General features: G+C 42.2%; 1 protein-coding gene across 9 annotated transcripts in view; it reads right to left on the minus strand.

Annotated features, from left to right (window-relative positions):
- FRMD4A (FERM domain containing 4A) overlaps window positions 1-13,421 on the minus strand; it is a 449,454-nt gene that overhangs the window by 71,355 nt on the left and 364,678 nt on the right. For all 9 annotated transcript variants that reach the window (XM_037847310.1, XM_037847308.1, XM_037847307.1 and 6 more), the window contains one exon: window positions 6,742-6,828. In XM_037847310.1, coding sequence (XP_037703238.1) covers window positions 6,742-6,828 — 87 coding nt within the window. The remainder of the gene's footprint in view (window positions 1-6,741; window positions 6,829-13,421) is intronic.

A 13,421-nucleotide genomic window follows, 5' to 3' on the forward strand; every position in this document is an offset into this window, starting at 1 on the left:
GCTCCTTCTCCTAATGACCCCGAGGGGACCACACCTTGCTCCTAATTGCACATCTAAGTGTATATAAAAGCTGCCCTAACTGCACGTCCAATAAATAAGTGTGGTTGGGGGCATCCAAAACGAGGATGGAATTGCCATTCCTTCCGGAGTTGGGGGCGGGGGCGGTTTCATTAAATCTGAGCTGGTGCCTGGGTTGGTCTGTAAATGGCAATTTATGCAGATGGAATGTTCCTTCCGAGCTGTGCGCTTCTCTTTGCTCTCTGATGCTTCTGGCCTGCGGAAGGCATGTTGAGTCTAACTCTCTTGGCCCCATTGGAAAGTGCTTTCCGTTTTAATTTATAATGGCTTCCAACGATTAGAGGGCTTCGAGAGTAGGGTGTAAGGACCCGGGGCGCTCAGCCTTGTCTTGGCGTGAGCTGACCCTTCAGTGTGGGACAGCCGGGTCTCCCCGCACCTGCAGTGTTGGTGATGCAAAGGGAGGCTCAGAACAACCCAGAGATGAGAGCTTTTGTCCCTTCTTGGGCTTTGATGGAAGGAACAAACCGTCCTCCTTCTCTTGAAGGGGAAAGACCTGTGGAAACAGACTTGGTGCTGCCTTCTTTATCTCTGCCCCACGTGACTGCCATAAACGGCGCCTCTTCCTTATAGATCATCTAATTCCCATCCAGATGTCTGCAAGGAAGAACAGTTGCTTGTCACAGAGCAAGTGCCTGAAACTGGAGGGAGAGCCCGCTGGAGGCACCCTGCCATTGAAAGCTACCTGATGCAGCCAGCAACTGTTTCCTTTTTTTTTTTTAACGCAATTTTGTTGAGATATACGCACACACCATGTAATCCAGCCAGAGTATGTAATCAGTGGCTCATAGAATCTTCGTATAGCTGTGCATTCATCGCCAGAATTTTCAAACATTTTCAATACTCCAAAATAAAGACAAAAATATATATATAAAAGAAATAAGAAAGAACACCCAAGCCATCTCAGGCCCTTTATCCCCCTCTACTATTTATATATTTTTGTCATTATTTTATTACTCATCTGCCTTTACACTGGTTAAAGGGAGTGTCAGTTACCAGGTTTTCATTCTCACATGGTTACACAATAAAAACTATATGGTTATATAATTATCATCAAGAATCAAGTCTTCTGGATTAACGTTCAACAGATTTCCTTTCTGATGGTCTAGCTTTCTTTACTTGGACATAAAGAGATTGACCTCGTGTGCCCAATACCAAACTCACAGGGTTTCATTATTCCCCGAAGCCAGCAGGACTGGGCTGGAGAAGTGAAATAGCTCTCAATGAGCAGTGCCCCATTTCTACACGTGTGCACACATGTACACGCTAAATGGACTTTGGTAACAAGGCTAAGATGGGGTGAAAGAGTTTAAGTGGTTGCGAGACCCTCCTCCGGCTTCTTTCCCTGCTAAAAACCAAGAGACTTAGTCATGCAGATATCATCAGCTCCCCCCTCTGATTCTGTGTTCACAAGTCTGCATGAAAAACATCAAACCAGAACCATGGAGAGAGAGAGAGAGAACCCAAAGGGAGCTTTCAAAGTGGCAAATAGTATTTTACTATCAACAAGATCACAGATGTGGGGAGGCGGGCAAAGAGCAAACAGGAAAACATCATTGGGGTGAAGGAGAGAAACAGATAACTGAGAGTCGATGGGAAGACATTTAATAGCTCACAAAGCATCCTCAGATAGCATCTGGGTTTCTGCCTAATCATTTTAGGGGAACTCAGACACGTAAGCAAGGGCCAACATTTTGGGGTATGTGCACATATTGAAGATTTTTCATTTTCAGAAATTTTAAAATTATTTTTCTTTCCATGTTGTTTTCACATTTTTTTTGTTGTTGTTGACTATTCTTGTTGCTTTTTCAGGGACTTTTGGGGACTATTCTTCTGTGCACGTGGCTTGCAAACACTACCGAAGTTGGCCCTGAGTTTCTGGACACACATGAAAGCCAACACACAGTCTGTCAGGAGTTCCAGATGTCTATCTGTCCCTGACACCTGTGCCCTGCATTTCTTTTGAGGGCACGGACTGCCACCAGCTTGCTGTGAGATCTGGGTTTCAGCAAAGTGGGAAGCCCATTCATTTAGAAGGTCCGGATAGCAGAAAGGGGGGCATGAGTGAGCTGCAACTAACACCGGGTTCTTCTGTATTCCATCTCCAGGATACCCCATGCTTCACCCCCTCTCCCCCTGAGGCTGCCTGAGTGAGGATTTGGCTCCCAAGGACAGGCTTTGAAAAGAGAAGGGCAAACTAAGATCCAACTAGAGAACTAGGAGCAAGCTACCATCCTGCCCATTTCTGGACAGCCACCAGCTACCCGTTTGGCAGTTTTGTTTTTGTTTTGGGTCATATGGAAACATTTGAGCAGTTTCTCAGAGGAGCTGCTGGGCCCTTCAGGGTGTGCCGATGGTTTGCCGGCAGACTGGGGGTGCCCTTCACAGGGAAGGGGGGGCTCCCCATGCTGCTGCCTATACTTGAATGTTGGCTGTCTCACCGTGGCACCCTGTGACCAAGTGCTGTAACTGGGCCAGCGTGCCAGGGAGGGAGCTGCAGATGAGCTACCAGGTGCAGAGAGCAGTGGTGCCACGCCCTGTCCCCCAGCACTACGGGGCGGGGGGACTCCAGGTGGCCCCAGGCGCACCACCTGGAGAGCCACCTGCCTGGAACTTGCTCTGCCTGGGTGCTGCACTTCAAGGCCCCAGCGTGCAGACAGCTCTCCCTGCCCAGTCTTGAGTTTGGGAAGGAAACCAAGATGGCTGCAGATAGGGGCCTCGGCAGGGGCTGTGCATCAGGACCCCTGCTGTGGTTTTGTGAATATGCAGATGGCTGGGTCAAGGGGGGATCTGGTAGGGCCGAATGAGATCTGATGTACAGCTGAGATTAAGAGCTGGACATGGGGGCACTGGGAGCCACCATCGTTCGGCACTTCAGTGTCAACGTGCCCTGATGTCCACTGATGCACGTTTCAGAACTCTGCAAACATGGTCTGTGCCCTTTGAATTCTGAGAATGATGTGTGTTCTGAACCATGACAAATGCAGCTTGTTTTTTTTTTTTTTTTTTTTTTGTTAAATGCTGGTGATGATGTTGAGCTTGGGAAGAAGAAATACAGGCACCTGCCTAGGACTTCTTCACTGTGGTTCAAGGTTAGTCTTTGATTTTGCCTTCTAGTCTTGTCCCACATCTTAGTAGAGTGGACATGCCCAAAGCTGATGGAGGCACGGCTTCCCCACTCAGGCCACTCAAAGTCCTGCTTTTAATGTTATATTCAGAGTTGCATTCAATTCTTAAAAAGGACTCCCCGAATTATGCAAGCATCCAGTCCCATGACCCAGATCTGCCTCTGCGTCTCATGGTAACTCTTGTGATGGGGAACTGAAATATTTTATTCCCAACTACTGGTGAGTTTTCTGGATATCCAACTGGATATCCTTTTGCCTACTTGATGTCCCTTCAGACCTAAAACTCTGCATGTCTTAAACGGAACTGATCTGTTACCCCCAGACCCTCCCTTGTCTTACAGTCCATGCTTTGGTTGACAAGAAGCCCGAGAGTTACTCTGTTTCCACCCTCTTTTCTTATTGCTGCCCTCTCCATCAATAACATATATTATCTAAACACTTCATTTCCATTTCCTCTTCTCCAGCCCTATGGCTGATACCCCATCTCAGGCCCCCCACCATTTCTGGCCTATATTATCATAATATTTGATATTATGCAGACTTGCTTTGCAAGTCTGGTCCCATGTTCCTCCAATCTATATTCCTCCAACTCATCTTGCAAGCAGCTGCTGGAATGATGCATCTGTAACCACGACAATCTGATATGGCATTCACTGAGCTGGCTGCTGTGGCCCCTTCGGCTTCCTCTCCAGCCCTGTGACCCAGGCCAGTTGGCAATGCTTCCCCATCCTACAGGCTGCCCCCACCCCCATCTCCCATCACTGGGCAGTCACACATGCTCACTGCCTCCTGACTCACTTTGTCCATCTGGATATGTCTGTCCGCCCTTTAAGAGCCAGCTCACACTTTGCTTCCTCTGGAGAGACATTTCTCTCTTTCTTAAGCACGGTCAGTGACTCCTTCCTTTAATCTACCACTGACCCTTGTGTAGACGCCCATCGTGGCACTTAGCAATGCTGGTGCAATCATCACTTCCCTCTTCTGGGTGGACTAGGGAGGCCTCGAGGGCGTGATTTGTGTCTTATTTATCCCAGAGCTCCATGGTTCTCTTGACATGCAATAGGTATCAATAAATGTTTTCTGAGTGAATGAAGGAATGAATGGCTGGATGGCTGGATACTGACTTTGTTAAACTGGTTGTCCTCAAATTAGTAATAGTTTGAGAATCCCAACTACTTCCTCAGAATTATTTTAAACAAGAAACATAAATAATTTTAAATAAAAACTCAGTTGACTTATAGCCAATGTCCCAAATGAAAGATATTGACCTTTTCACATTTTAAATTTGCTGACCTGGATAAGTTCCACACAAGTTATAGTAAATTTTCTTATTTGAGGCTGAATATTCAAACCTTTGGTTTCTTATTTGTCCTTATCTTGAAGCCAGTTTTAGAGCCTTACAATCATAGTTTATAGACCTGTGTTTCTATACATCAAGTGCTAGCTCATTACCTTTTCAGCTTCATTAGTACCTCACTTAGAGTTGAAATAAACAGCAGAAATAAAGACAGCTTCAACATAAAAATAAATTAAACTGAGCAAGTATGAATACTCATTAGCATGTTTTTCAAACCTTAGTGTGAGTGGAGATTTCAACAGCTGGCTTTTAAGGAACTCTGCTGGATATCTCAAATATGTTGGCCTTGGATAGCACTTCCTCCAATGTGACAATAAAGATCCACATCCATCCTAACCAGGATTTTGTTAAAGTATCTTTTGCAAGCAGAAAAGGTGTTGGGGCAGGTTGAAAAGAAAAAGAGATTTGATGTACAAAGAGGAAAGGAGCAAGTGAAGAGAGGACTGAGAAGAAAAAGCCTGGGAAATTAAAAAGGCCGTGTGGGGAGAAGGCACCGTGGTGGTCTGGAGCTGCATGTGTCCCGGAAAAACATGTTCTTAAACCTAATCCATTCCTGTGGGTATGAACCCATTGTAAATAGATCCTTTGGATGAAGCTACTTCAGCTAAAGTGTGTCCCACCTCAGCCGGGATGGGTCTTAATCCTATTTCTGGAATCCTTTGTAAGACGATGAAATTCAGACACAGAGAATTCAGAGAGAAAGAGAAAGCCAAAGATGGAGCAGCCAGGAGCAGAAATCAGTGGAACCCAGAAGAGAAGGAAAGACCAGGAGAGGCCGCCATGTGCATGGCCTGTGGCGAACTAAGGACCAAGGATCAGTGGCAGCCACCCGCAGAAGTCACAGTCTTCGGGGAGAAAGCATTGCCTTCATGATGCCTTGATTTGGACATTTTCCTGGCCTCAAAACCGTAAGCTAATAAATTCCTATTGTTTAAGCCCAGCCATTTCATGGTATTTGCTTAAGTAGTCTAGGAAACGAAAACAGGCACAGAGCAAACAGGAAGGAAGATATGGTGAGATAGAAGTATAGACCCTGCAAACGAGAAAGACAAAGGGGGAAAAACTAAGCAGGCAGGGACGAGTCATCTCCTGCAGCTTACAAATGGAAACTGGGAAGGTTTTGGAGATAGCCATGTAACAGCCAACCCCTCCCTGCCCCAAGAGCCAGATTCCTACTGAATCGCTCCCAATGAATAATTCATCTGTCATTGGCTCAGAATCTTTTCTTAGAACTTAACTGAATTACTCATCAATTGAGAGAAGATCCTCCTCAACACAGAGGCATTTATTCCCCCTACCAGTTTAATAAAGAAGCTGGCTAAGGGCAGATGATAGCGAGATAAGCTCAGATACGTTGTGTGGGGTTCAAGCCTCCTCATGGATAACAGAGGTTGGAAAGCAATCTAGAATGACATAATGGACCAATATTGCTTTCTCTCTCCTCAAGCGAGTGTGGTTTCGATAGACTTAATCTGTATTCACGGCTTGAACTGGATACCACCTCCCCATTTTTCCCTGCCAGAGAATCTGAATGATAGCACTAGCCTTAGAGAGATTTTTCCATTATAATTTTCAATTTGTTCTGGTCTGAAAGATACGTGTAAACGAAAACAGAGAAAATTCAAATAATGCAAACATTCTGGTTTTGGTTTACAATGACTTATAGACTCCTTTCTCTTTGGAAAATGGCCATATTTTCCCAGACTTCTGATCGCTTCTGATGTGCCATAAAATAGTTACCAGATTTGCAGAGACTCCTCTCTTGCTTCTTTACTTTTCACTTCTTTTTGACTTACCGTCTCTCCAGTCCTCCCCCACCTCCCACCCAGAAACCTTTGCAGGATTCAAGAGAGGTGGCCCCTCATTTTCCCAATGAATCCAGCACCCCACAAATTAAGAGACATATGAGTACTTCGAGATATTTTCCCCCTTCTGCTTTGGGAGAGCTGAGCCAGTCACCTTATCTTAAATAATTATACCAGCTTCAGTTTCCTTAGTGACAGGGAGAAAAAATATTTACTCAGGGAGCTCAGATTGGATTACTGTGGAGTAATTTGTCTACACTTAAATAAGCAGCCCAGAGACTCGGAGGCTGCATGGTGTGAGCACGTCTATTCATTTCTACTCCCGTTCTTCTGGCAATCTGAGAGCAATTAACCCCACAGTGGAGACCACACTTACCTTCCTCGGCTTCACTTTATCATGGTAGTCATACTGGAAGATTCCTTTGTAGCTCAATCCCAGCCACCAAGGTATTCCCTGCTTGTCCTAGGACAGAAAGAGGAGTGTGGGTGAATATGGCCTTGGGGAAGATAAATACCCACCAAGAGGAGACTTCCTGGCTCATATGAAGACAAAAACAACTTCAATCTCCTTGAAATGGTTGGAGCCTAATCCTCTACTTGGTACCTTCAGAGATGTGCCCCCGTGGTGTTCAGTTATGTCAACAGGGTGCCACAGACCCTGAGCAGGGCTCAGTCAGCCTTGCTCCCAACCAGTGGCACAGCCGTAAGTAGAAAGCGAATGCCCTGCTCTTTTTTTTTTTTAAAGCAGTTTTATTGTGATATATTCACACATCATACAATCCATCTAAAGTGCAAAATCCAGGGCTCACAGTATGATCACAGAGTTGTGTATTCATCACCACAATCAATTTGAGAACATTTTCATTGCTCCAAAAAAGAAAAAATCCATACCCGTTATATCCCCTTATTACCGACACTTAGCCCTGGTGTGGTACCTTTGTTACAACCGATGAAAGAACATTAAAATATTATTGTTAACTATAGTCCAGAGTTTGCATTAGGTGTATTTTCCCCCATATACCACCCTATTGCTAACATCTTGTAATAGTGATTTACATTTGTTCCAGTTCATGAAAGAACATTCTTATATTTGTACTATTAACCACATTCATCATCAACAACAGGGTTCATTATGTTATGCAGTTCAATGTTTCATCCTTTAGCTTTCCTTATAGTGACATACATGACCCTAGACTTCCCCTTTCAACCACAACTACACGCGCTGTGAATTACACTCACAATAATGTGCTATCATCACCTCTACCCATCTCCAAACATTTACAATCAACTTAATTAAAAATTCTGCACAGATAAAGCATCAGCTGCCCATTCTCTGCCCTCATTCTATCTCCTGGTAACCTATAGTTGAAATTTTAACTCTAGGAGTTTGCTTATTGTAATTATATCATATTAGCGAGATCATACAGTATTTGTCCTTTTCTTTCTGACTTATTTCACTCAACATAATGTCCTCCAGTTTCATCCATGTTGTCGCATGCATAAGGACTTCCTTCCTTCTTACAGCTGAATAATTTCCCATTGTATGTATAGACCACATTTTGTTTATCCATTCAGTTGATGGACACTTGGGTTGTTTCCATCTTTTGGCAATTGTGAATGAGGCCATTATGAACGTCGGTGTGCAAATGCCTGTTTGTGTCTCTGCTTTCAGTTCTTCTGGGTATATACCTAGTAACATGATTGTCGGATGATTTGGCAATTCTTTACTTAGCTTCCTGAGGAAGCACCGAACAGTTCTTCACAGCAGCTCCACCATTTCACATTCCCACCAGCAGTGAATGAGCGTCCCTATTTCTGCTTATAGTTTTTCTGCTTATAGTTTTCTGCTTTTTTAGTAATGGCCATTCTAGTAGGTGTGAAATGATATCTCATTGTGGTTTTGATTTGCATTTCCCTGATAGCTAGTGATATTGAGCATCCTTTCATGCGCTTTTTAGCCACTTGTATTTCCTCTTTGGAAAAATGTCTATTCAAATCTTTTGCCCATTTTTTAAAAAAATTCAGCTTTATTGAGATATATTCACATACTATAAAGTCATCCGTGGTGTACAGTCAACTGCTCACAGTACCATCTTAGAGTTGTGCATTCATCACCCCAATCTGTTTTTGAACATTTTCCTTACACCAGAAAAAATCAGAATAAGAATAAAAAATAAAAATAAAAAAAGAACACCCAAATCACATACCCCATCCCACCCTATTTTTCATTTAGTTTTTGTCCTCATTTATCTACTCATCCATCCATAGACTGGATAAAGGGAATGCGATCCACAAGGTTTTCACAATCACACTGTCACCCACAGTAAGCTACATTGTTATACAATTGTCCTCAAGAGTCAAGGCTGGAGAACCTAAGATGGCGGCTAGGTGAGACAGGGCAAAAAAACACCTCCATGAAAAATACTAGATAAAAACCAGAAAGTGATCCAGAATACCACTTCCAGCGATGCACCAGCTGGATGAGGTCTGCTAAATCCACAGGGAACATGCATTTGGTGAAACCGGGAGTCTGCATTCTGAAACAAGTGAGTGAGCCGGCTGAAAGTCCCGCGGCCATGCTGCAGTGTGGGAAATGGCGTTTGGAGACGGGCTAGTTCTTTAAAAAAAAACAAAAAGCAAAACCCAGGAGTGGCTGCAGATACGGCAGTGAGAACCGTGCAGTGAAGTGCTGCAGGAGCAGACTGTAGCCAATGCCTTGGTGTCTGGCGTGGAGGATAGCCCTCCCCACACCTGCTGCTGATTGTCCCGGGGCCAGAGGGCCAGAGGGCCAGAGGGCCAGAGGGGAGCCAAAAGGAGAAAGAAACTGCACCCCTTGCAGCCGCCTTCCTGGCGTGCTGGCGACACTCCTGCCTGGGGCCGAGCTGTGCGAGGAGGGGGGTTGAGACCCCCCATTCAGCCATTTTTGCATCAGGCTGGGAGCGCCCCCGCATGGCGCAGCAGCCTGGGGCTTCCCTTGAGGAAAGGCGCACACTTGTGATGTAGCACAGTCTTCCCTCAGCAGAGGTCCTGGAAGATCACAGCTATCAAGCAAAGCAAATACCAGGAGGCCAAAAACAACAGAAAATCTTAAAGCATTTGCTAAAACCAGATGATATGGAGAGCCCAATCCCAAACATCCAAATCAAACAATCGGAGGAGACACAGTACTTGGCACAATTAATCAAAGGACTACAGTCAAAGAATGAGAGCATGGCACAGGATATAAAGGACATAAAGAAGACACTAGAAGAGCATAAAGAAGTTGCAAGAGTAAATAAAGAAACAGAAGATCTTATGGAAATAAAAGAAACTGTTGGCCAAATTAAAAAGACTCTGGATACTCATAACAAAAGATTAGAGGAAGTTGAACAACAACTTAGTGTCCTAGAAGACCACAGAGCAGAAAATGGAAGAACAAAAGAAAGAATGGAGAAAATAATTGGAAAAATTGAAATGGATCTCAGGGATATGATAGATAAAATAAAACATCCAAATTTAAGACTCATTGGTGTCCCAGAAGGGGAAGAGAAGGGTAAAGGTCTAGAAAGAGTAATCAAAGAAATTGTTGGGGAAAACTTCCCAAACCTTCTACACAATATAAATACACAAAGCATAAATGCCCAGCGAACTCCAAATAGAATAAATCCAAATAAACCCACTCCAAGACATATTCTGATCAGACTGTGAAATACTGAAGAGAAGGAGCAAGTTCTGAAAGCAGCAAGAGAAAAGCAATTCACCACATACAAAGGAAACAATTTAAGACTAAGTAGTGACTACTCAGTGGCCACCATGGAGGTGAGAAGGCAGTGGCATGACATATTTAAAATTCTGAGAGAGAAAAATTTCCAACCAAGAATACTTTATCCAGCAAAACTCTCCTTCAAATTTGAGGGAGAGCTTCAATTCTTCACAGACAAACAAATGCTGAGAGATTTTGCCAATAAAAGACCTGCCCTACTTCAGATACTAAAGGGAGCCCTACTGACAGAGAAACAAAGAAAGGAGGGAGAGATATAGAGAAATTTAACAGACATGTATAGAACCTTACATCCCAAATCACCAGGACACACATTTTTCTCTAGTGATCACGGATCTTTCTCCAGAATAGACCATATGCTGGGACACAAAACAAGCCTCAATAAATTAAAAAAAAAAAAAAACCACACAAAACAACAACAACAAAAAACAATTGAAAATATTCAAAGCACAATCTCCGACCACAATGGAATACAAATAGAAGTCAATAATTTTTGAATTGTAACTCCACTGTTTACTTCCTACATGATATAAAATACACAAACTCTAATAACAAATCAGTGATTTTGAACTCAATGTAAAATATGTAATTTTTGACAAGAACTATATAAAGGTGGGGGAATGGAGGAGTATAGGTATAGTTTCTGTGTCCTATTGAAATTAAGTTGGTATCAAAGAAAAACAAGATTGTTATCGATTTAAGAGTTTAATTTTAAGCCCCACAGCAAATACAAAGAAATTATCAGAGAACACGACCATAGAGATGAAGAGTAGAGTATGGGTTAAGAGAAATGGGGCAAGGGACAATGGGGAGTTAAGAAATGAGTATAGGGTTGCTGTTTGAGGTGAAGGGAAATTTCTAGTAATGGATGGTGGGAAGGTGATAGCATTACACCATTCTAAATGTGATTAATCCCACTAATAGAATGCTACGGAGGGTGTGGAATGGGAAGATTTAGGCTGTATATGTGTTTCCACAATTGAAAAAAAAAAAAGGCAGTCCAAATAGATGACAACTGAATGCCAAAGATGATCCTGGATGGGATGTGAGGATGGAGGACAGGAGGCTCAAAGGGACATAGTTGGGACATAAAGGAAAAAAAAAGGAAATAGAGAATGTAAGCTTTGTATTAATGTTGAATTTCTTGAACTTCTTAGCTGTGCTTAATGGGATTGCATAAAAGAATGTTCTTGTTCATGGGAAATGTATACGTGAATTATAGTGTTTGTTCAAGGATGTGTGCAGCTAACTCATATGTTCAGAAGACAGAGCAATAGATGATGGATGATAGGGAGGGAGGGAGGGAAAGAAAGAAATGATGGTATGACAGCATGTTAAAGTTGATGGATCGGGGTATCAGGGGAGGGGGGTCAGGATATGCTGTGTATGGGGTTTGTATTGTTTTTGCAACTGTTCCTGTAACTTTGAATTTATTTCAAAATAAAATTTAAAAAAAGAGTCAAGGCTACTGGATTGGAGTTTGGTAGTTTCAGGTATTTACATTTTCTTACAGAACGTTTGTGGTCCTGGCTCTTATATTTGGCTCTTTGATCCATTTTGAGTTAATTTTTGTATAAGGTGTGAGATAGGGGTCCTCTTTCTTTCTTTTGCTTATGGATATCTAGTTCTCCCAGAACCATTTGTTGAAGTGGCTGATCTGTCCCAAGTTGAATGGACTTGGCAGCCTTGTTAAAAATCAATGGACCATAGATGTGGGGGTCTATTTCTGAATTCTCAATTTGATTCTATTGGTCAATATATCTATCTTAATGCCAGTACCATGCTGTTTTGACCACTCTAGGTTTGTAATATGCTTTAAAGTTAGAAAGTGTGAGTCCTCCCACTTCTTTCTTCTTTTTCAAGATGCTTTTGGCTATTCGTGCCCCCTTACCCTTTCAAATACATGTGAATATTGGCTTTTCCATTTCTGCAAAATAGGCTCTTGGAATTTTCACAGGGATTGTGTTGCATCTGTAAATCAATTTGGGTAGAATTGACATCTTAATATATTTAGTCTACCAATCCAAGAGCAGGGAATGCCCTTCCATTTATTTGGGTCTTCTTTGATTTCTTTAACAATGTTTTGCAGTTTCCTGTGTACATGTCCTTTACACCCTTGGTTAGATTCATTCCTAGATATTTGATTCTTTTAGTTGCTATTATAAAAGGGTTTTTTTTTCTTGATTTCCTCCTCAGATTGCTTATTACTAGTGTATAGGGACACTACCGATTTTTTGCATATTGGACTGAAATCCTGCCACTTTGCTGAACTCATTTATTGGTCCTAGTAGCTTTTTTTAAATAGATTTTTTGGGACTTTCTATATATAGGCTCATGCCATCTGTAAATAGTGAAAGTTTTACTTCTTCCTTTCCAATTTGGATGCCTGTTAGTTCTTTTTCTTGTCTAACTGGTCTAGCTAGAACTTCTAGAACAATGTCAAATAATAGTGGTGACAGTGAGCATCCTTTTTCCAGATCTTAGAGGGAAAGATTTCAGTCTTTCACCATTGGGTACGATGTTAGCTGTGGGTTTTTCATATATGCCCTTTACCATGTTGGGGAGGTTTCCTTCTATTACTAGTTTTCTAAGTCTTCTTTATCAAGAAAGGATGCTAGATTTTGTCAAATGCCTTTTCTGCATCAATTCAGAAGACAATGTGGTTTTTCCCCTTCAATTTGTTAATGTGGTGCATTACATTAATTAATTTTCTTATGTTGGACCACCCTGACATACTTGGGATAAAACCCACTTGATCATGGTGTATAAATCTTTAAATGTGCTGTTGGATTCAATTTGCAAGTATTTTGTTGAGGATTTCTGCATCTATATTCAATTAGAGAAATTGGTCTGTAATTTTCTTTCCTTGTAGTATTTTTATCTGGCTTTGGTATTAGGTTAATGTTAGCATCACAGAATGAGTTAGGTAGTGTTCTCTCCATTTCAATTTTTTGGAAGAGTTTAAACAGGATTGGTATTAATTCTTCTTGGAGTGATTGGCGGAATTCACCTGTGAAGACTTCTGGTCCTGGGCTTTTCTTTGTTGGGATGTTTTGATGACTGATTCTATCTCTTTACTTGCAACTGGTCTGTTGAAGTCTTCTATTTCTTCTAGAGTCAGTTTAGGTTGTTTTATGTGTTTCTAGGAATTTTTCCATTTCATCTATGTGGTCTAATTTGTTGGCATACAGTGATTCATAGGCTTTTATGATCCTTTTTGTTTTTGTGGGGTCAGTAGTAATGTCATGTCCCCCTCTCATTTCTGATTTTATTTATTTGCATTGTCTCTCGTTTTC

This window comes from Choloepus didactylus, chromosome 8 (assembly GCF_015220235.1).
Source record: "Choloepus didactylus isolate mChoDid1 chromosome 8, mChoDid1.pri, whole genome shotgun sequence".
In the NCBI taxonomy this organism is placed as follows: Eukaryota; Metazoa; Chordata; class Mammalia; order Pilosa; family Megalonychidae; genus Choloepus; species Choloepus didactylus.